We start from the raw sequence: 23030 nt of genomic DNA on the forward strand, positions 1-23030 counted from the left end.
GGCTGTGAAAAAAACAACAAAACAGAAGAAAAACACATCAGTGTAAGGGCTCTGGTTAAAAAGAGTTGAGACAGACTGATTCCACCCAACAATCAAGCCAAAACAGGGGGCACTTGTTGCTGTGCATGAGCCTGCAGTTTGTTGTCTGAATGGGATGGGTAGAGTAACAGTCGACACCAGTGATTTTAAGGATAGGGTGAGATTTTTTATCTCTTCGTACAATTCTCACATGCCAAGTGAAAGACTCTGTGATTGCTGTAGTAACTCTTCCTCTCCATAGTGGCTGTGATGGGATGTTTCAAACAGTAAGAAATTCAACAGAATCCATAGTCGCCCTCCTGTGCAAAAATGCAGCCTGTGCTTAAAGCAAACATAACGAGGCTCCAGCAGTCCAAGTATCTCCATTCTGGCAGTTACATGCAGGTTTACTGCCATTTATTTTGGCCTTCTAACTTTTTTTACAGGGAGGGAATGTGTTACTAAAAAGGCAATGACTTCAAAGTTAAGGTTAGGTCGCCTATTATTTCAAACTAAACCAGATTTCTGTCCAAAATGAGGACAGAATTTTGTCCCATTTTACGTAGTCGTTTCATTGGGAGGGAATCACTCATCACTTATGGATTGAAGAGTAGGAATGTTCAGTAATCAATAACTCAGGTACACTGTACATGAAAAGTATTGTATTGAGATAGATGTGACAATGAAATCACTGTCTGCAGCCACTGCATCACTGTCAATTTAAGAAATGTTTCATCTTTAGGTATTATTTGTTTTCTCAGAATTAACCATTTCCATTTGGGAGACTGAACTCACTCACTAGCTTCCAGGTGAAAATGACAGGAATCTTTATTTAAAGCACTTAAAGCAATTCCCTGCTGATACTTTGAACAGTGTCAATGGTCTGGTTGAAAACTTCATGATTGAATTTGTATTTTAGCTGCAGTCATCTCAATTTCTAAAGGAAATAAATTGAAGAACATAGAGCACACTTTTGCTCATGTGATGACCTATAAGTTTAAACCCAACCAAAATCCCTAACATTGCTAGTCGAGGCTCTAAAGAGAAAAAGGCTTGTAAGATAAACTGTATTTTACACTAGTGTCACGGATCACACAGGATGCAGAGCAACAGCAGCTTCATGCACGGTTCAAGTAAAGGACACACCAGCATGAAGTCCCTCCGTCATCTACACTTTTGATGGTTTCACATCGGTGTAAAGTGCTTTTTCATCGAATAGGTTTATAATTCATGAAAGATGTGAACTGAGGGCTTCACGCTCATAATGAAGCAGACCCACTGACCTCTAAAACATAACAGCCATGCCAGAGAGCACCACACACCATTATAGATCCGCAATCACTACTTAGGAGGGTCTTTACACAGCTGTAGCTTTTAATTTGACCAAATCTAAAAGTTTGGTCAGGCAGCCCGTTTTATCAGATAAATTGCTATAAAAACGTACTGCATTATGAAGTGATGCACACCTGAGCAATGAGTGTTGGGTCGAACACAATCCTGACACTTCCATTTGTGTCTGCCTAGCTGAGTTCATTTACCACTTCAGTGACGAAACAACAACAACAATGACGACTAGTTACAGGCCTAACCCAGAGATCACACTGTGAGCAACATGATCAACAAGTCACCCTTCATTCATTCATTCTTCTCCAGAGAAGCGAGCAGGGACAGACGGGCAGTGAGCAGAAAAACAGTCTTGGCCAAGAAACACTGGGCACATTGTACATTCAGTCAATGCACACTGTACTGAAGGCAGGGTAGCTGTCTGGTTGCCACTCCACAACAGTGATTCAACAGGGTTGGAACTAGCCTTGAACAATTACTTGGGTGTATAGGCATCCAAAAAACATGCAAGCACATGGTGAGTGTGCAAGGTCCAGATGGAAGGGTCGTGTCAATGTCACAAAAGCAATATACCACACTGGATCACTGAGCTTTACTTGCCATCAACAGGTTTCCATGCGTCCGCTAAATCTGATTTAGATGTTTAAGTTGATAATGAAAGCCTCTTCAGTTGTCCTAGTCATGACAAAACAATGACAAGTCTCAAAAAACTGTTTGACTGTTCTTAACACCAATACATTAATGCTACTCAACTAGCCAGCTAGCTCAATGTACATGACCAATGGGATGACTGGCAAAACACAAACATGATTTGCTTGATCATATTGTAAGGCCTCATTATGCTTCAAATGAAATATTTATCCACTCATATAGTGCACCTGAACTCCTGTTTGAACAGTGGGATCAGTGGGTAAGCCAGAGCATGTTTAGGTTTTAATTTCTCAAACAGACAAATTGGACAGTCATGGACACTTTAGGCAGTTTGTTGCCAAGTGAAAATAAGCAGCATTTGAACGTCAAGGGCTCCATTTCATTCCTCACACTATTACCATCACAGTGAGTGTAATGTAGAGCAACCGTATGTATGCCGTCAGGAGACAGCCCTAACTGTGCACCACCACCCTGAGCCATTGTACGACTCAAGACAGTTTGTGTTTAAAGATCGGCAACTATAAAAGCAGGTTTATCATCCTGCCGGATGCCATTAAGAACAGTTTAACACAGGTAGCCTTTAGCTGTGGTCTGACTACACGTCTTACAACCTGGGTCATTTGAAGCACGCTGAACTCTTAAGTATTTGAAGAACACAAACTACTTCTCACACCTCCCATAGTGTGTTGGAAATAAAGTGACTGACTGACCAAGTTGCCCACTGTGTTAATACATCATCAACAGCTACAGTAATGGTTAAGTCTGAGGGTTTATCTGTGAAACATCGACCAGTGGCTAATCCATGGTGCAGCATTTGAGAGCATTAAGAATACATTCTTAAGACTCTTAAGGCTGTGTGCTGTGTCAATAGACTCTAGTCCCAATGTGTCTGATCTCTGAGGGGTATTAAAACAAACTACATAGACAACTCACTATCTTGTAGCATCAACACAACTAATCTTTACATTAAAACTGCAAATCGCTAAACAGGTCTGTCAATTCCTAATTAGGCTAAAAACGACTCAATTCAAGAAGAGAACATTTGTGAAAAGGAATCTTATCTGCAATTGTGCAGTCTAGATGACTTGCATGATGACTGTCTGATAAGGGAGTTCCATGTTCTTTTTCAAATTCTTTTTCAATGTGCTCTGCAGAGAGCATTGCATGATGAGTACTAATTCTTACACAATATTGAAGTGTAGCAGTTAACAAGGTTGTAGGATCAATTAATACTACGCTGTCAATTCAGAGCCCCTTATGTGAACTCTCTCTCTACAGAATAGTTTTCTACATGCCATTATTGTTGCTGGGTGTTAGCACCCTATTGGTGATTAACTCGTGTTTTATGGGAGTTGGGAATATCAGGACGACAAATTCAATAATAGAAAAGTTTTTCTGTGTACACTGAAAATATGTTGGTCCCAACAATTTAATCCTGATCTCAGTCTGAATTTAACAACAAGCTGAGAGAATCCCAATGGAGTAAGCGCAATAACAGTAAAGGTAACATTAAAAAATATTGTTTCAGGAATTAAAAGTGTCTTGAGAGGGGTTATTACTTACTTTTTTCCCCCCTTTCTTTATGTCTATTTTTCCTTCTTTCTTTTTTAGGGACTTTGAAGGAAATGTGTCAAGCCCATTTGAACTTGGTTGGTTGTGTTGTTTCCAAACAACAATGTTTTCAGCAGAGGAATAACTGAATCAAGATGCATACCTCTACCACATTAAAGCAGTGTGATTTTATGTGTGTGTGATCTATGGCCAATATTTCCAGGCTCTGCTGGGGTAGGTGTTCACCGTCAAGACTTTGAGGCTGTTGCTATCTGAATTAAAGATGTTTTTCTGAAGTTCCCAAGATAGAGACACTTTCACCAAAGTAACTATTCTCTTTTTTTCTTAGCTCAAACTCAGTGTCTGAAGTTGTAAAGCAGTAAACACTGGAGCTTCCACGGAGACAAAATGGCAAATCTTTCACAAAACATTCTCTAACAGGAACTCCATTTCCTTTAAATCAATACTTTGACACCTCTGATCTCTGGTAAAATTTACAATGTATTTGACTGCAGGGGGACATGACATCTAAGCTGATCAAGTGACCTTGAACCAGCAGCTCTAGTATTATGGCTAATGAACTGAACATTTTGGCTATGATCACAGTGCTGCTTAAACATCTGATGACTATTTTACCACTGAAAATTGGCAACACAGTTTAGATGTGCAAAACACGTCTATTTTTACTTTTTCTCAAAACAACAGAAGATTCCTCCTCATAGATCAAAGTATCGAATGGTTCACAACCAGTTTGATGGCTTTTCTCTCTCTTTCTCAAGGCCTGAGCAGAGGCATTATAACATACTAATTACAGCAGACAATTATTTCTACTAATTAGCAGATCTTTGTCACTTGTTTAACGGAAAAGACTAAATTATGTGTTAAGGTTCTTATTGCATATACAGATTCTTGCGCCAAGTGCTGTAGCTCCAGGGCACTGCAGGGGTGGGGACTGAGTTTAGGGTGGCAGTCTGTCAGGACAGTCCGCCTCTAGCCTCTCTGAGGCACGAAATGCTGTGGGTTTGCACAGGGTGTCGGCCCATCTGCCCAGTGCTGTGGGAAGATTAAAGGGGCATCAGCCTGGTGGTGTGGAACAGGAGGGGGTTCAGGTCCTCTGCATGGACGGCCCGATGGAGCGATGGCTCCGAACGACTCCGTTCAATTTTCGGCAGCAGGTCTTGAACCTGCTCAATGGCTACCAGGATCTGGTGAAGGAAAAGCAAATTCAAAGACAGCTGTTAATAACATTTAAACACAGTGTTCCTATTCATTTGGTCGTCACCCTGAAGCCACCTGGTTGTTTTTCCTGTTTACAGACAAGAGTGAATGTGCTCCATCTACTGATCATTTATATGACGACATAATCAGCATTTAGATAACATTTCTTATTACAAGTACATTTGTTTTGTTCTTGCATTTCTGCGACTTTTTAAAGAGATATATAAGCAGATGGAACATAGTGTCGACATACTACACCATAAATGGAAAAAGGCACACAGCATTGCATTCCCGCAAATGGGTAGCCTGGATTAAATGTCCAGTGTGAGTGGCATCTCGTGGTTGCGATAGTGATTGCAACTGATGAAGTACCCCTCGCCTCCCCAACCCCAGTGTTAGCCACAAACAGCACAAGAAACACTGAGGGTCGTCTAAAGAGCCAGCCTTTGGTTTGTAATTGTAATTTTGTAGAATGGCTTTATGCTCATGTGTAACAAACACATTCCTCACCTGTGGAAACAGGGGCCTCTCATCACGTTTGAATTTCAGGCAGTCAATGATCAGCCTTTTCATTGACTTGGGTGAGGTACTATACAGCTTACTGAGGTCTGGCGACAAGTAACCGCGTCCTACCATGAAGATTATCTGAGAAAGAGACAAAAAGGGCACAGTTACTGAAATCATTCAGTGTGATTCGTATACAGGAACTCTGCCATTAAGCCAGAGTAAAAAGATGAAAGATTTTTGGCACCAGGTTTTAAAAGTCTCTATTTGACACAGCAGGAGAATGTGACACAGCTACAATATAATGTGATGTACCCATTTGTTGGTCAGTTAGTGAGGCACTTAAGTGAGCGAATAACTTCCACAACCATTGGATGGATTGCCATGACATTTGGTACAGACATTCAAGGTTTCCAGAGGATGAGTCATAAACAGGTGAAAATTTCCAATTGCACTAGACTTTATTCCAAGACAAAATATCTCTATAAAAAAAAGCCATGACCAAATCCCCATTAAAATCTGCTCTAGGGATGTAACGGTTACCAGTGTCACGGTAAACCATGGTAAAATTCCTGACGGGGAAGGTTACTGTTTAAGTTTAAATTACCATGGTAACCGCTGTGGTCGATAACCACGGTGTGAAAAACTCGCAAGATACTTCTTAATGGGTGCGCAGGTGGTCGAGTGGTTAGCGTGCATGCCACATACGCAGCCGACCCTGGTTCGATTCCAGCCGGAGGTCCTTTGCTGCATGCCACATCCCCTCTCTTTCCCATATTTCCTATCTGTCTACTGCTTAATAAAGGTGTCTATGCCGGAAAAAAATCTTTAAACAAAAAAAAAGATACTTCTTAATTCTCACTACGCATGCGCAGCGCACAACTTGCGCTTGTTATGCTTATTAACTGTAGATTTCACTCTTTAAAGTTGACCTAATAATTGCCCAAATATTGATGCAGAGCTGCAGTGAGGAGGATTTGAGACAAACACGTATTGGGTGGACTAAGTTAGTGAACACAAACTGACTGAGATGACTGACTTACATTTCAAGTAATATCAGAAAAATATAATACTTGTGGATTATTTGTAGAATAGACTATATATAAAGAATAATATAAAATGGTGAATATAACAAGTGTCTAGTGAGAGATAAGAGCCAAAATAGAGTATTCATAATTCATTTAAGGATTATCCTTTTTGTTTTGATCCAACCTGTTTCTCACAAACGTGAAATGATCTAAATGGTGAGTTTTGTGATCTGCTGGTTGCCCCCTTAGTATTAAGTAACAATGACAGTAATAATTAATAATGAGATTTTCTTATCATTTTTTTCACAGAGGTTCTGCTGGCCAATCGAGCGCTGCTGCCACAACATCACAATCTCTACTGTATTTAAGGTTTATTTTGCACAGTTTTGATACATTCTTTTATACTTGTTTAATGTTGATTTTGCATTTTTTTCTTAAGGTTTTGGATTTTGACTATTTTAATGTATGATAAATCTATTTCAAATATAAATCTTGGTGAAATTATTTCAATTTATCAGTGTTTTTTCAACATTTTGAAGACATTCAATAAATACCGCGGTATACCAATAACATGATAATTTTGGTCAATATTACCACGGTGTGAAATTTTCATACTGTTACATCCCTAATTTGCTCCAAATATTGAAGATGTATGGAAGATGAAATTGAAGCTAAAACAGTCAGTCAATTAATCCTCTTTTGCAACAGTTATGCACTTACTCCACCAGGCACCAAACTATGACCGTGCGTGTGATGCTAAGACAGATTATTTCTTCTTTTTTTTTTCTGCGATTCTACTATAGACGATTAGGCGATTTGGTCAAAAGGTTTCATGTTTTGTCTGTTTTGATTATGTATATCGTTGTTATACTGTAAATCCTGAGGCTACAAAGGGTGTTTTATTCTAAATATTGAATGGATTGACTGGAGCAGACGGACAAATCTAAAATGTGTTGTGGTGCACCTCTAGCCTGCAAGTATTGTCTAGGATGGCCGCAATCAGCTTCTAATCTTGGGGTTAGTATCACAACATATCACAACATGTCAAACACAGGGTACATTGTTACCACCTACCACTAGAATTAAGTGGAACACACAACCAGGCTGGATGTGCAGTAGCCCTATCCCTATGTAGATACAGGTCTTTGCAGTGGTGGTTGAGAAATTTGCTCCTGTGCCACCTACAGCATCGTGTGGCTATAGATGCTTAGAATGTGGTGCAGACTGTTAGAGGCATGCAACCCAAATAGACCACTAACAATGCTAACACAGTAGTGAATATGACATTTGGTGAAAGCCAGCTGTTCCTCATGACTGGAGGATAAATTGTGTTTTCAACTGGTATAAACACCAGAGAGGATAAAAGTAAAGACACTTCACCATGTGTGAAAGACAATTTGGAATTATCAAGAGACTGTGTCAGTGTTGTGTGGACAAAAAGACGAGTAGTCTCATGTAACCTGATCTCTGTTGTTGATATTGGAGTAAGGCAGGGTCCCTGACATCAGCTCGAACAGTACTACTCCATAGCCATATACATCAGACTGGAACGTATATGGGTTGCTGTCCTGCATGCGGATCACCTCAGGAGCCTTAGGATTAATTGAAAAGAACAAAAAGACAAGAATAAGCATGAATCAATTATAATGATGTCTCAAATATAACAGACATATACACTGATCAGCTATCTGTGGAATGTACCACAACAAGTCCGATCCATGGAGGCTCCAACCCCCAACATACAGGACCCAAAGGATCCACCACAATACGTCCTGATGCCAGACATCACAGGGCACCCTCAGAGGTCTCAAGACCATGCCTAAATGGGTCAGAGATGTTTGGCTAGCCAAGGATAGCCTGCACAATATCAAATAGGGATTTTTTTAAAGTTGTGGACGATAAGTGCATCTGCCAATAACCAGTGCTCAACTGCATGTATGGATATGAAATCTAAGTTTAAAGTATTGAAAAGGTTAACAATACAATTATCTACATTTACATCAACATTTATGTAGTAAGGTGCATCATGTCACATTAGACCAGGGGTACTCAAATACAAATCTTAAAGGGCCACAAGGATTTTTTTCAATGACTCAAAGGTCCATGTATTGAGGTCGGTCAGGCCACATGCAATAATACTGTAATATTCAAAACAAAATGTCCTTTTCATTCTAAACAACAAAATACGAACTAAAATAAAATCTAATTTCCATTTTAACATAAATTAAAATACATAGTAGAATATTTCCTCTTTTTGTTTGCCTTCAAACATTGTGTCCATCACTTCAGTCATGCATTATTTTATTTCATTGTGATATAGATGTGACAAGAATCCTGCTTGCAGCTTGATATGACGATTTCAGTGCATTTATATGTGTTGTGCTTATCTCTGAATTTTGAGGAAATGTCTCTTCAAAATTCCTATGCTTCGTCTCATAATGCCGTTTCAAATTGGAAATCTTCATCAAAGCTTCTCCTGGCATATTGTAACGCACCTTGTGGACTGTGGTGCAATGACTCTTGGGTATTCTGTTGATGTTGGTGTAATTATGGTTCGTGAATGTGTTTGTGAATAAGATGATATGTAAGATAGCTGTGGGTTAATTCACGTCATTTGTTCTTTGATTAAATGGTGTTGAGTTTTAACAAGGATGATAAACATTTTGGCACCGTGAGTGAAAGGGTGTTTGCCGGGAGAAACTCCCCGTCCGTTACAATATTTGTGTGTTTGATAATACATGATGAGACGGGGTAGAACTAGTTAAACTACGTCTGGCCTTTGTTACCGCTGTATTGTCAGATACGTGGGGCTTGTCCTGGTCAGAGGGAGAATGAATGCAAATTTTAAATTCCTACTTTTCTGATTCACGGATTTTCACTGTCCACTTTGTAATAGCAGTTTACTTGGAAACACGCCATTTTCAATCCTTTACCACCGGCAAAATGTGAATACGCGAACTGCTCCGAAAATAAAAGTGAAAGTTAAAAGTTGCGTTCGCAGCGGTGAGTGACCCAGCTGTCTCTGTATCGTTGGCATGGAGACAAGTCCCGGTGCACACGTGCTGACCCAACCAAAACACATGGTGAAGGAATAAAAGTTCTGGGGCCACAAACAGGAGGCCGGCGGGCCGCCTATTGAGGATCGCGCATTAGATCATTAAACATATAGAGAGAATTATTCTGAGAGACGGACAAAACAACAAGATACATGCCAATCCATTCACCGGTGTGCGTAATCTGTTGAAATCCAATATGAAACACAACTGGAAATAAAGTTAAATGACCCGCTGCCTTTTTAAATTATAAAAAGTTAACAGCATCAAATAGTGATTTAATTAATTTGAAAGCACACATGCCAACAAAATAACAAAAGAAGGGTGTGTGCTCTGCTGTGTTATTAACGTTGAAGTCAAGTAGCAAGGGCAGCCTCTCTGTTAGATCCAGGGGGCCATTGTTGTACAAGATGCTGAGCAGAAGCAGAGTTTCTGTCAGACTAGATCAATAAATGCTAGCAACCGCTAGCTTGCTTGAAGATGAACTTCAAGAAAACTCTGTACTTCCCTTGCAGTTGTTCTTCCGTTTACAGTCAATGCCAGGTTATTAATAAACATGCTTACGAATCGATTCTGAATCGCAGTAGATAAGAACTGAGATCATGTGAATACTTTTTTTAGCCACCACTTCCTTTATGGAGTAGTTTTATAATAATCCCAGTCATTTTACTGGATGTGTCTTCATTGAATCAAAGTAATCAAATGTAATAAAAAATGAGGAGCTTACCATCCAGAGAATGGAACCACTGGGCTGTTCTACCTGTTGAGAGCCGCTCCAACGAGACTTCACTGTGGCCAAGCCAAAGTCACCGATCTTTACAGTCCAGCCCTCATGGAGAAAAATATCTAGCAGCAGAGCTCAAGAAATATCACAATGAATAGTGTACATGTTCATGGTATTAGTTACCAATGTAAAAACAGGGCAATGTATCTTATACTACCTTCAAGCTATTGTTTTATTTCAAAGCCAATCTACCACAGAGTACAGAGACAAAAAAACACATTGCTGACCTAATACACATGTGTTAATTAACGGTTATTTGCAGATAAACCTGTCTGCTAGCTGCTAACACTAGTGTTCAAATTTGCTTTTGTAGTCATTAGTCTAGTTTACAGCAGTCTAAGAACAAAACTCATATCCAAATAACTGCATAATTCAAATATATCACTGGGCAAAACAAGGATACTGTTTGATTTCAGATCTCGATGAATTATGTTCTTTGCATGAAGATAACTGAAAGAGAAAAAAAAGTCAAAATCATTGATTTCATCTTTGTAGGGAAAGCTTTGACAAGACTAGAGTTAAATGACTGACCCTCTGCAGTATCAAAAGGCAGCGGTGCTTTCTCAGTGTCTTACAGTAGCCAGTCTTTAACTTTTACCATTACTACATGAGTGCCTCTTGTACAATATCTGACTATCAATTCCTACTTTTTACTTTTCAGACCATAATTGAAACCAGGGTTCATACACACTTTCCATTTTATTTATTTTTTAAATACTTTTCCAGACTTCTCTGTAGGATTAATTAATTCAGGTTCACTTGTCTTGTAAATTAATACACATTCCGAATTTGATGCCAGAAGCCCATTTCAAACCAGTTGGGACAGAGGCAACAAAATACTGGGAAAGTTGTGGAATGCTGCAAAGGCACCCACCAAGCAAGAATGGGGCAGGGGCTTGCCACTCTGACCAAAGTTAAAGAAAGACACTTTTCAATGCACAACTGCAATGAATTTTGGCTTTTTAGCATCTACAATCCATTATATGGCGATAGCCATATATCAACAACATCCATCTTCTGATCACCATGAAAAACAGTCTGCTAGTATGATCAATTCAGTTTTTATCAAATTGTCAATCAATGTCTATCCTGACATTTTTATTTTATAAACAGGAGAGTCTAGAACTATTCCTCTCTACCATTTTTCCATAATAATCCAGACATGTAAATTACTCAAATTAAATTCCATACTCGTTCTCACTGTGCTGAAACCCTTTGGAACAATTTAAACAATATCTAAACAGATGTTAATTCATGGGTACGTGGGTAAGTGGTGAGGGTGAAATGAAATGTATCAGCTAGTCTTACTCCATGCCCTGTGCTGTTTGTCTGGCCACATCAATTCGACGCATAGTGTCAAACTTGGTTTCTGTGACATGCAGATGGCGATACAAGCTGCTGCCTTCACACCACTGTGTGATGATGGCAAAGTTGGGCTTAGTCATGTAGCCCATGAACAGCAGGATGTTGACATGCCGGGTCTTCCTGCAGAGAAAAGAAATGGCAATAGTGTTAGAAATTCCATTTTACATCCACAATCAGATTAAAATGAAGGTCTGGTTATTAAATCGTTTTAATTGGTGCCCACCAAATTATTATACACTTGACAGTCTTTTTTTCTCTCAATATTTTTACTGATTACAAAAGAAGTTGCATCAGTAGTGTCAGCTATCGATGACGAGTGCAAACATGTTTATCTTTGTTAGACAAAAAGAACTGCTGCTGTCAGTGCCCTGCTCAAAGACTTGAAGTTATGTAAAACACAGACAACATTTCTCACCTCAAGACCTGCATTTCATTTTTGAAGGCCTGTAACTGCTCTGGCGTTGGCTCTGTGACTTTAAGGATCTTGATTGCCACATCTCCGTGCCACTTGCCCTTGAAGACCGTTCCGAAGGAGCCAGCACCTATCCTCTTCTGAATGTTGACTTCTCTTGAATGGACCTCCCAGTAGTAACTTGAATCTCTGTAGCCCCCTCGGTGCTGAAACAACACATGGAATTAATGTTTTGAACTACTAACGCACACCATAAGTACCTGGAATTTTTACATAACCAACCTTCAAGGGTATGGCTGTTACTATTAACTCTCTATTCACTTGTCTGAAGACAACCAATGGCCTGTGTAGGAGGCTAAAGACCACATACCACTTTCTTTTTGTCATCGGACGAAGAGGGCTTGCGCTCCTTGTGCTCTGAAGGAGACTTGGGTGGTCTCCTCCCTGGAGACCCGAGAGAAGGTGGGCTGGTGGAGGGCTTTGGTGAGGGCTCAGGACCTGCAGGAATGGGAAGACAGGATCTGAGAATATTTCAAAACGGGTAATGACACCAGGGACCATTCGTACAGGCTGAGCTCCCTGACTGTTTTTTATTTGCCCAAGTTTTGAGACTACTTTCAGGCCATAGAGGAGCTCAATTTATCCCTCTTTGTCTGCCCTTTACCTTTTTATCAGTGCCAATGCAACGTCTCCTTAAAGGCATTTTCGGTCAGCCCGGTGCTTTACTTGTAACAACTGTATTAATTTTGGTACATACATTTTCCTGAATATAACTGATTCTCCATGTCAACTTCGGGCTGTAGACTCTCTGAGAGACATTTTTGCAATCAGGACAATGCATAGCAGCATTAAAACCTGTTAAAGTTGATTGCTACCGGCTAATCAGGACTGCATTCTGCAATTTCATTTTTGGATTTCCAGATAGAAGAAAAAAAAAATACTCATTCAATGTTACAAAGACGTCCTCCTGAATTCTTCACAGAAGGGAAATATGGAGCTAGTTAGATAATGGTAACAACGGTGGACAGCAAGGCTCCATAATCAATTGTGACACAGTTGAAGGTCTTTCGTCGCATGCCGCCAACATTGAGTAGAAAGAAAAACATAAATCAATAAACCTATATGTTATAGTTAGTCGTGAAGCAGGCCTATCTAAGCAACCAACCATCAAGATTTGTACCCGCATTATGGAAGTGCTAATTGTGGACCCTGCAAATGAAGACACATTCTGAAAACAGAGGAAAGAAATGTGAGGGAAAAAAAATCTAAAACGTACCAATTGTGTTGTTGAATTTTAGTGCTTCCTAAAAAGGAGAAGAGACACAGTTCACATCAATTCAAATTTGATAACTTAATACACAGGTTAGTAAGGATAGTGAAGTCAGTGTTTTTTCATAACTTCTTTATTAAGCCCAAATTCTTTAACTGCTGGATGTGTGTGAAATTGGCCATATCATCAGTTTCCACCAGAAGCAAAACCTTGTCTACCAAGCTAACATATGCTATTTACAACGGTATCAAAAAGCTATTCAAAGCGGAACGTTAGAGGTGCATACAGTATTCTGGAATTTCTTTTCTTGCCACTAGGTGGGATTTCGGTTTTACAGGCAATAGTTAACATAGTTTAAATGTTCATTGGAACAGTCAAATGACTATATACACAATTGGATCCTTGTAACAGTAGCGACCTATCAAAACATGGACCAAGCAGCCAACACTGACCTCTATAATGCTGGCACCAGCAGGACCCACTGTGCTGACCATATGAACATTTGGAGTGGAGGTGGAGCGATGCCTCTGTAGAGATTGGCCATCTCCACCCGGCATGGGGAAGCGAAAGGCCGATGTTGGGGACAGGAGGCCCATCCTGAGTATAAAGTAAAATAGTAAAATAGTCACAATATGTATTTGAATATCAGTTTCACTGATTTAGTCTATACTGTCCTTTTAATGTGAATATGCTTTTAATATGGGTGCTTACCCTGCAGGCTCTGGGGTTAAGGCTAGGTTGCTCTGTGATGGGGAATTTTCTGGCAATAATATCTGTGGATACTCATCTGAGCAGGGATTGGGATCACACCTGGACAAAACATAGTAAAAAGGACCGAAGAGACTTAATGAAACCAAGTGGTAGTCATCAGGAACACTAATTTATAGATTCAAAGTTAGCGCACCTCTGATTATTTGAAATTTCGGCTCTCTGATTTAAAGATGTAGCCCAGATAATAATTTTAAAAAAGAAACGCACATCAGAAACCACACATCAACTGAACAATTTAGTGCTTAGTGTTGTTGCCTTTCTGAAATACTGCAAAAAAAACACCAAAAAACCCCCCAGTTTTTATCAACAACCTCTCTTTCAATGACAAAAATGATTCTGGCTTGACAAACAAAAAAGCCAGGACACTAGCCCCTTTCACACAGAGTCTCTGCATTATCGCCGCAGCAGCGGTTTGCCAATTCTCTGCCGTTGGTCATTCACACAGAGTGAAGCATCTCCGTCTTAATGACAAACTGCTGAAAAATTCACACTGAAAGCCGACGCTGCAGCTCCTAAAGAGGCATGACGGCACTCGTCATGATAATGACGTCTGTTTTTTCAAGGTGTTTCACCGGTGCCCTTCTGTTAATCTAAACCCGCGGACAGTTTATAATCATATGAATGCTGTTATAATGGGTAGTGATTGAGATCCTGACCCTCCAAACATCCTGGAAAGTGTCACAGTTAAGTTTTTTGCTTTAAATGACATAATCGCCATCAGCATACAGGACCGGTCTGACTCTGTCACTCGCGGGGAGGGAGGCTGTGTTCTGGGGGAAAGCTCCCTGAAGTCTCGGTCCGGAGGGCTGACGGTCACGGTGATGTTTTTACAATAAACACTTGGTGAGTTAAAGTTTTTTGCTGGTGACAGATGCTGTTTTTTGGGCAGAAATGTGACGAAGAGTTGGCAGGACAGACGCTTCCCCGCGTACAGCTGTGTTATTTTTTTCCTTATACAAGTTGCCAAAGATAGTAACAGCTGCTATGTTACAGTTCTTTGGTCCTGTAACGTTGCTTTGTGGGCAATTTCTCTTTAATTAGATGAGTGAAGGACCTGTGTTGTTATCAGATGAACACGCCCTTGATACGCGCATCCAGCTTATCCATTCACAATGGTTCTGTTCACCAATACTGCGCCCTCTGATACTACCTCCAGTGGCGGATCAGCGCCGGAGCGAATTTTCACCCCTCGCCACCTCCGAGACTGTCACACAGAGGCAGAGAATTAGCGCTGGGTCCCTGCATCCAAACGGCAGTCTGAATGGGGCTAGTGAAAATGCTAAAACTCTGGAAGACAATGAAATGTGGCTTAATGTTCGTGAAAAAGCTGGGAAGATTAAAGTAGGTGTAACAGGTTATTTTTTTGAACACATGTATGTCTACAAAAACTAAAAGTTTAGTGGTAAATTCAGCTTTCTTTTTGCACCACATCAATGCCAGGGGTAGTAGGTAGGGATGTCCCGATCAGGTTTTTTTTACCCCGATCCCGATCCGAATCTTTCAATATTTAGTATCTGCCGATACCGAGTCCCGATCCGATACTCAGCCTTAACTAATATTTTCCTGGATAATACAGCTGCATTTAGAAACAAAGTACCTGCATCCAAGCTGTTCCTTAGTAGGTTTTTTTTATTTTGTTGAAACAAAGTATATACTTTCATATGGCTCTTTCTTATTCTGCATATGCTATTGCAACATTGGCCGCCACCTTCCTTGTGTTAGCAGGTGAGTGTGTGACGCTGCACTGTGACAGCAGACCCTCGTGTACAGCCAGCTGAAGTGTGTGTGAGACGCAGCTCATGCTTGGTACCTCCATATCATCCACAGCGTTTTACAAATTCCTTACGTTGTCACGTAAAATAACATGGACGCGCTTGCTCGTCTATTTCACACGCGGTCAGCATCTCCTCGATTGCCTGTTTTACATGCTCTGCTGTATGAGACCCACGAAACTAGTGCGCATACCGGCACGTTGTAACTCAAAGTGGAGTCAATATAATGTATTGCCAGGTGACGAAGAAAACCCTGATCCTCTACCACGAACATGAGCTGGTTATCCAGAGCATTTCATTTAATTACGCTCTCTGTAATATTTGTGGCCATGTCGCTGTCTCGATGATATTTCTCTTTCCTTTTGAAAGTATCCGCGAGTGTTTTTTTGCTTCAGTGTCTTTACCTGTATTGCTTGAGTGAACTTGTATTCTTTGAGAGTTTGTTTTTTATAAGCCGTATAAATTGAGTACGATTAAATGCAGCTCCGCGAAACGGTCGTATTGCAGATGTTACATGTCGCCGTTGGGCTGCTTTCGCTTTCTAATTTCAATCTAATCTAAAGTTATTTCCACACTGCAGACACTTTATTGACAGATTTGCCAGAGTAACGTTACGTGCGCGTCTGCGTTCTGCCACAAATTGTGCTCTGACATAAAAAAAAAAAAAGAAGAAAATCGGGCTTGGGTCCACGTTCAAATTTGCTGATGCCGATCAGCGGAAAAATGCCCAGATCTCCCGATCCCGATCCTACTGATCGGATTGGGACATCCCTAGTGGTAGGTATACCTAGCAGACAGGCAAGTTGGACAATAACTCTAGCCATCGTTAGCGTCATATGAACAGAAAAGCCCTAGGTGGCTTTATCTTGTATAATGTCACCAAGAGCTTACACCCACTAATAAACTTTACTGCTTTACTGCATTATCCAGAACATTTATTCAACTCACCGTTTGCTCACTGTATCCATGTCTACGCACACAGTAGGGACCTTGCTACTGCAGTGCTGGTGGAATTTGTAGCCACATGTCTGACATCTGAAGCCATTAAAAAGAAACTTGTGGCAAAAATCACAGTAGGCCAGCTTGAAGAAGGTTTTCCGTACCTGCACAGATAAAGAGAGCACAAAATGCTCACTCTACAGCAGCAATAACACCACTCTTTATGCAATGCTCGAGATATGGCCACACAATCTAAAAAAAGATTATTTTTGACAGATATGGTAGCAAAATAATACCAATTTAGTTTTTGCATCACAATTGCTATTTTCACTGAAAAACTGATAAAGTGACATTTGTTGGGTCTGTACTAGAAAACACATTTTCTTACATCCGGTGAACAAGATTTGTATTTCAGGAGATCTCTGCAGCATTACAGTACTTCTTTATAATGTTGTTTTGTCACACATTTTACCTTTATCAAAAAAAAAGCCCAATTCATTTGGAAATTAAGGTCATAATATTGTGATTAGCTGTGCAGCTCTACATTTATGCAAACAACAATTAAGAATCCAAATATAAGGTCGTTCCAGGATAGTATTATGTTAATATGAGGCATTTCATGAAGCCATGAACCTGTAAACACGGTAGGTGTGTTTGATAGCCACTTACAAAGTTGTGCATGGTGAGGGGAATATCATCCAGGACCTCAACTAAGAGCTCCTCTCCAACCAGAGGGGTGATGTCTGTGTCCCAATCTGTCAGTCTCTTGCGACTGGAGAGAAAAAAGATGCGAATAAGTGGAAAAACTTCATACATTTTATTTATTTATTTTTTCAAAATTGTACATCTCACTTTTAAAACCTATAAAATTCCAAATCTGAGGTTGTTTTGTTGGTTTTAATTCTTAATGTTCTTTTGTCATAATTATGCAGTAAAATACAGTTTAGTACATGATGTTTAAAGCACACTTAACAAACATAATGTCTATTAGTAGGTCCTGTATTTCTCAGCATGTATAAATAACTTCAGTTTTGCACCACATTATTCTTAGATCAGTCTCACTAGTTCACAAACATATCTACAAACCGCACTGTATAATACATTGATCTGAGACTTAAGATAATTAGTACATGTCGTCTCTTGATCTTTTCAGTAGGCAATAAGGAATGCAACCCATTATTTCTATGGTGCGGGAGGACATTCATGCAGACAATAATGCGATCTTACCCTTCCAGAAGGCGAAATACAGCACAGCACTCTTGGCTTAGACCTCTCACTTTAAGTGCTTTATCTAGACTCTCGTGCACAGTCTGTCCTTGTCGAACATTCACCTGAGAACAGGAAACTGTATTTGAGCATGTGAGCCTTTGACCTGACATTCACTGGATAGGTACACACAGGTAACAAGGAGGCAGACTGAAAGTGACAGCTGCACATTGAGTTAACAGAGACACTTCATATGATTCATTTGTGACAGAAGCTCCTGCAGGCTAGACCTTGAGTCCAATGTACAGATCATTTATTTCTCAGATAATAGTATATTCATGTTCTGACTAGAGATGCACCGATCGATCGGCAACCGATCGCAATCGGTCGATAATGCCCCTATCGGTTTTGATCCGAGTTCTCAAAATAGATCAAATCAGGCCGATCAGATGACGTTTCTATATAGAGACAGTTCACTGACTGCATGCAGGGTGGGAATTTCACGGTGGCCATGGCCGCTGTTGCCCCGCACTTTGGCCTTGATGCAGCTGAAAAAAATAACTAATCGTACGGCCACAGTGGCCTCTGTGCCCCTGGCCCGGTCAGTGTAGCGGGCTTGCCTTTAATTACAGCCACCTGAGTGCACAGTAGTCACTCACAGCCTCTCAAACAGCAGCAGCGTCTCAAAACAAAAGAAGGAAACTTACAGCACAGCGAGCGAGCTCAGCCGGTTTTGACATGATACGTAACTGACTTATGTGGTAGGATTTAGTCCGGTAAAGTTGGAAATATATTCACAGATTCGAACTTCCCGGATCAATAACGTATAAGTGAAACCTTGTTAAAACACAAACGACTGCTCTTTCCTACCATAGTGAGGAAGACAACGAGCTACAACCGTATTTTCAAAGTGCAACACTGAAAAGAGAAACTACAAAAAATTCAATAACTTCACTATTATTCAGAGTGTAGTGCCACCAAAACACTCCACACATCAGTGGTCTCCTGCTGGTTATTCTACAATTTTTTGTTTGGAAAAAATTTGCTTTGCCATAATTTTGGGGAATTTCTATTGGGAGAAATATTCAATAACACTAATATTCAGTGTGGTGTCACAAATTTTTTTTTACTCAGTGGCCTTTGTGCCCTGTCATGTGGCCTTGGTGCCCCTGAAAAAAAAGTGAAGGCCAAATGGACTTGCCCCTAAAATGACAAAATTCCCTCCCTAACTGCATGCATTCCCACTAGTAAGCTACAATTACTCTATGTAAGCTGAGTCCAAGTTGTCTCTAAGAGTCTCTAGAGTGTGAAATATTGCACATTGCCTCAGCCTGCAATAAAACGGTGGTCAATTCATGATACTTTCTCATCTCCTAATTTTTAAACTTAATAATACAATGTCAATGTTGTGTAAGAAGAATCATTAATTAAATATATGAAAGTTACACAAGACAACAATATAGAAGAATTTATGGATTTGACACTGTGATCGGCAATATCGGGATCGGCAGATACTGCTTTCGGTGATCCCAAAAATCCTGATCGGTGCATCTCTAGTTCTGACCACAACAAAGTTATTTGGGACAACACTGTGAGGTGTAATTCAAAACACAGCTGCTGATCCTAGGTAATATTACTACGCAAGGTAATTGGTTGTGAATGCAGGAGGCATTCACAAGATACGTTCTTCTGCGTACAGATTCTTTGTTAGTGTGAATGCTGCAAGCATGCACTATTGTTCTTCTGCATTTTTATTGTGTATGTACATGTTTAAAAAGTAGACAGAGCAGTGGCAGGGCAGCCTGTTTGTGCCACCTAGTGAGCAGAGAAACACTTTTACAGCAAAGAGTGGCTCCAGAGGATCAGTGACCCCGACAGGAGCTGCAAGACCGGGACAGAGGCCGAAGAGGTCAGAGAATTACTACAGCTCAAACACTGCCAAGAACAGACACTACCAAGGCTACTGTGTGAGCTGACAGTTCGAGTCTGTCTTCTTAAGCAGTATGATTGCGCCCTCTGCTGTTCCAACAGAACAATACAATGAGAGACAGCTGAATGCATTAATACTGATTTTTCCACATTATATCCATGAAAGTTGCAAGCAAAATAATTACATGTATAAACACAGTCCCATGACAGTATAGCAACATCATTCTATTGTGATATCGCACATTTCTATTTATTGTTACATCCCTACTCTAAAATCTGGTTACATTATACTCATATTTGTTATATGTAAAAATTTGTTTTTTGACAAGAGCAGCTGTGTAATTGATAAAAAGCAGTATAGAGCCAATCATCTCACCACTGTCCTCTGTTTATTGGGGAGGTAGACTCGGATCGTGCCCCCACCTCGGGGTACATCCTCTGGACTAGTCTCTCCCGAGGAAGAGTAGGAGGAGGAGGTGGAGGACATGATGAGAGATTGGAGGAGCTGGTGGATGCAGGAATTAGACACCACAACCTCAGGAGAGCTTCATGCACCGTGGGATCCAAAAGAGTTAGCCCTTTACTTCGAACCTGCAACAACATGGACATCTTTCAGTTTGGAAACAATACACCTCTCTTGTGGAAATAAAGTGGATCTAATTTTTGGCCCTAGAAATCATGCTGATACCATGGGTTGACAGTGGATGTTTTTACGGCGGATTTCTAACAAGTAATTTAGATAAACACCTTTTCAGTGGTAAATCGATCGAAGGAAGTATTCAATTTTGGGGGGTTAGGGTTAGGCTTTTATTCACAAGGAAAACACCCAGGATAAATTGATCATGGTTTTCATTAATGACATACATATCATCTCATGAGTGATTTGATTTGAAGGGGGATCCACACTTTTCCAGTCACTACAAAATCCTTAGCCTGTAACCATGGCTTATGGTTCGGTTTGCCTATTGAAACCCCACAAAAAAGTTAAATCAGATTGGTGTAGTTACTTCAGATTCCAAACTACAGAACGACACCATTAATTTTCCTTTATCTATGCAGGCGGAGCTGTGATGCAACTGAAAAACTATACAGAACTATGTTTTTCTTAACATTATGCACCATTACAACTTTAAATTGAGTGTTTTATTATATACATTTGATCAGGTTGGCTTCATAAAAAACAAGACAACCAATATAAGGTGTTGTTTCTACAAATAAATAGTCGATAATCTAAAAATGGCCTAGCTGTTGAAAGTCAAATCAGACTGTGGATTTTGAGAATTGTGACAATCCTATACAGCACAAAGCTGTACAATCCATCAATTTCATGCAAAGGGCATGATCAGGACAACCACTTTCAGTTGCTGTCTACTTTAATATAACCAATATACAATATATCATAATCTAATCAAGATAATAGGTTTCCTAACACCCAACCTCTTGGAGATCAACCGTGAGACCATCATGCATGTTGCACACACAATAACACAGGATATCACACACCTACTCAATCACCACTTCTCTGTACTCCCCCCTGGGCGAAGGTGTGGGTCCCTGAGGTGCAGAGGGGCTCAACTGGGCAAAAAAGGCTGGTACTCACAGGACCATAACAGGGTGACTCGCTGAAGGAACTACAAGTCTTATCTACAAGTTCCTTTGCCTGTCGTTGCTGTATGTTGTTGTGTTGTACTGTGTGATGATGTGCGTGAAGTGTCAAGAATTTCCCCATAGGGTCAATAAAGTCAAACATTCAGCAAATGCTAAATTATACATTAACACAAATGATGATGAAAAAGTAGACAGTGATTACTGGCAGATAATAGCGTTTTATGACTATTGAATTATCATAGGAAAAATACACTGATGTGGTGAGGGGAGAATGCATCTCTACTCTGTCACACTGCCCTTGTATGTAATGAACGGGGATTCAAAAAGCTAAACATGCTGACAGCTGAGCAGAGATGGCTACATCTCTTGAATAACAAGAATCACTAGTCTGTTGGATGGCAAGCACTTAAAAAATGTGACTTTACAATGTTACTGAAAATACAGTGCAACTGGATACACCTAACGAACACTAGCGAGCCTTCATTCTCACGAGCTATAGCGTACATCTTCGTCCGTAGGGAGGAACGTAATCATTTTAGTTTATAATTATGACAGGCGATAATTTACAACAGAGACTAGCATGTACCGGGTCTTAGCGTTAGGTTTCACCCGTGTAATTCAGCGGCACAGTCCAACGACAACGATATTCAACGTTACGCTAACGTTATCAGATCAAAGAGCTATAATACTGAGTTAACCTAATTCATAAAATGTGCTATGTACCCCGCCAAGCTCTGAAAAATAATGCTGAAATGAAGTTGATGGTGAAAGTTGCAGTACAGCCAACTAGCTCACTACTCGCATGATGCTAAAGCTAGCTGACGTTAGCCAGTTAGCTTAGCAAGGGATTTGCCTGCTGTGCAATATGACATTTCGAATTTTGGGAGGCCATGTTTCTCTCGGGTAGCCACTTAAACGATTTACGCTAACTAGCTAACTACTTTTATTGGTAACATTAGCACAGTAGCAAGAAGGTGAGAAATTAGTTGATGGCAACATAATGCTAATGTCGCAAAGTTATCAAAGCTTTCGTAAATTCCCCTCAGGTGGGCTTGACACTGTAGGAGCTAGCTGGCTAATTGCTGACTGGACTGGGAGAGGAGATTATCTGGCTAACTCAGTAACTAGCTTTACTGTGCTTTTATGCTGCCTACTCTTAGCCAGCTAATGTTAGCCAAAGGAGGGGGGGGGGGGGGGGGGGTTACCACCGCGTCAGCTTGTTGCCTACTTCTGGTACCTTCCCAAAATACGCTACCCTTCATTTTTTAATTGACATGCTTAAAACAGCAAGATACCGCTTTGTCTAAGCATGCGTCACGATAAAAGCAAAGCCTGATTTCCTGACAGCGTTTTAATACAAATAAGATACAAGTTAAACTCTTACCTGTAGCAGCCATCTTGAATTCTCTCAATCTGAAGTCGGATCTGTCAAGAACTTCAGGGAAAGCGGAAAACCTCGGAAATGCTACGTCTTCATTGGTTGAATCTTGTAGCTGCGTATTTTGATTGGACGACACCCGCCGTACATTTATGAGGTGGGACTTGCGAGTATACCGTTTTGTCATGTACATGAGCTGCACTATACGTTGAGCACCAAGAATTTCGCT

At 40.4% G+C, this 23030-nt stretch overlaps 1 protein-coding gene across 2 annotated transcripts; it reads right to left on the reverse strand.

Moving 5' to 3' along the window:
• Positions 1 to 663: 663 nt before the first annotated feature.
• On the reverse strand, positions 664 to 22907 carry araf (A-Raf proto-oncogene, serine/threonine kinase). Of its 2 annotated transcripts, none has more exons than XM_030417560.1 (16): positions 22808 to 22907; positions 20192 to 20406; positions 17908 to 18011; positions 17350 to 17452; positions 16690 to 16844; positions 13910 to 14008; positions 13651 to 13795; positions 13205 to 13232; positions 12299 to 12426; positions 11932 to 12134; positions 11460 to 11636; positions 10555 to 10601; positions 10095 to 10213; positions 7775 to 7906; positions 5293 to 5427; positions 664 to 4769 (listed from the first exon to the last, which is right to left on the reverse strand). In XM_030417560.1, exons 2-16 carry the CDS (start codon positions 20300 to 20302, stop codon positions 4629 to 4631), a joined length of 1827 nt encoding a protein of 608 aa, XP_030273420.1. In that variant the 5' UTR covers positions 20303 to 20406; positions 22808 to 22907; the 3' UTR covers positions 664 to 4628. The 2 variants fall into 2 exon arrangements, with proteins under 2 accessions (XP_030273420.1, XP_030273421.1); XM_030417561.1 differs by lacking the exon at positions 22808 to 22907 and adding an exon at positions 21319 to 22554.
• Positions 22908 to 23030: the final 123 nt, after the last annotated feature.

Source organism: Sparus aurata, chromosome 5 (assembly GCF_900880675.1).
Source record: "Sparus aurata chromosome 5, fSpaAur1.1, whole genome shotgun sequence".
Taxonomy (NCBI): Eukaryota; Metazoa; Chordata; class Actinopteri; order Spariformes; family Sparidae; genus Sparus; species Sparus aurata.

What these genes read in the sequence shown, in the direction of transcription:
- araf (XM_030417560.1), bottom strand. Translation starts at nt 20,302, where the DNA reads ATGTCCTCCACCTCCTCCTCCTACTCTTCCTCGGGAGAGACTAGTCCA. An exon ending in AAAATTCAACAACACAATTG is followed by an intron (nt 12,427 to 13,204) that starts GTACGTTTTAGA and finishes CCATTCCTGCAG; the next exon opens with GTCCTGAGCCCTCACCAAAG. An exon ending in TCGAGATCTGAAATCAAACA is followed by an intron (nt 10,214 to 10,554) that starts GTATCCTTGTTT and finishes CTCTGCTGCTAG; the next exon opens with ATATTTTTCTCCATGAGGGC.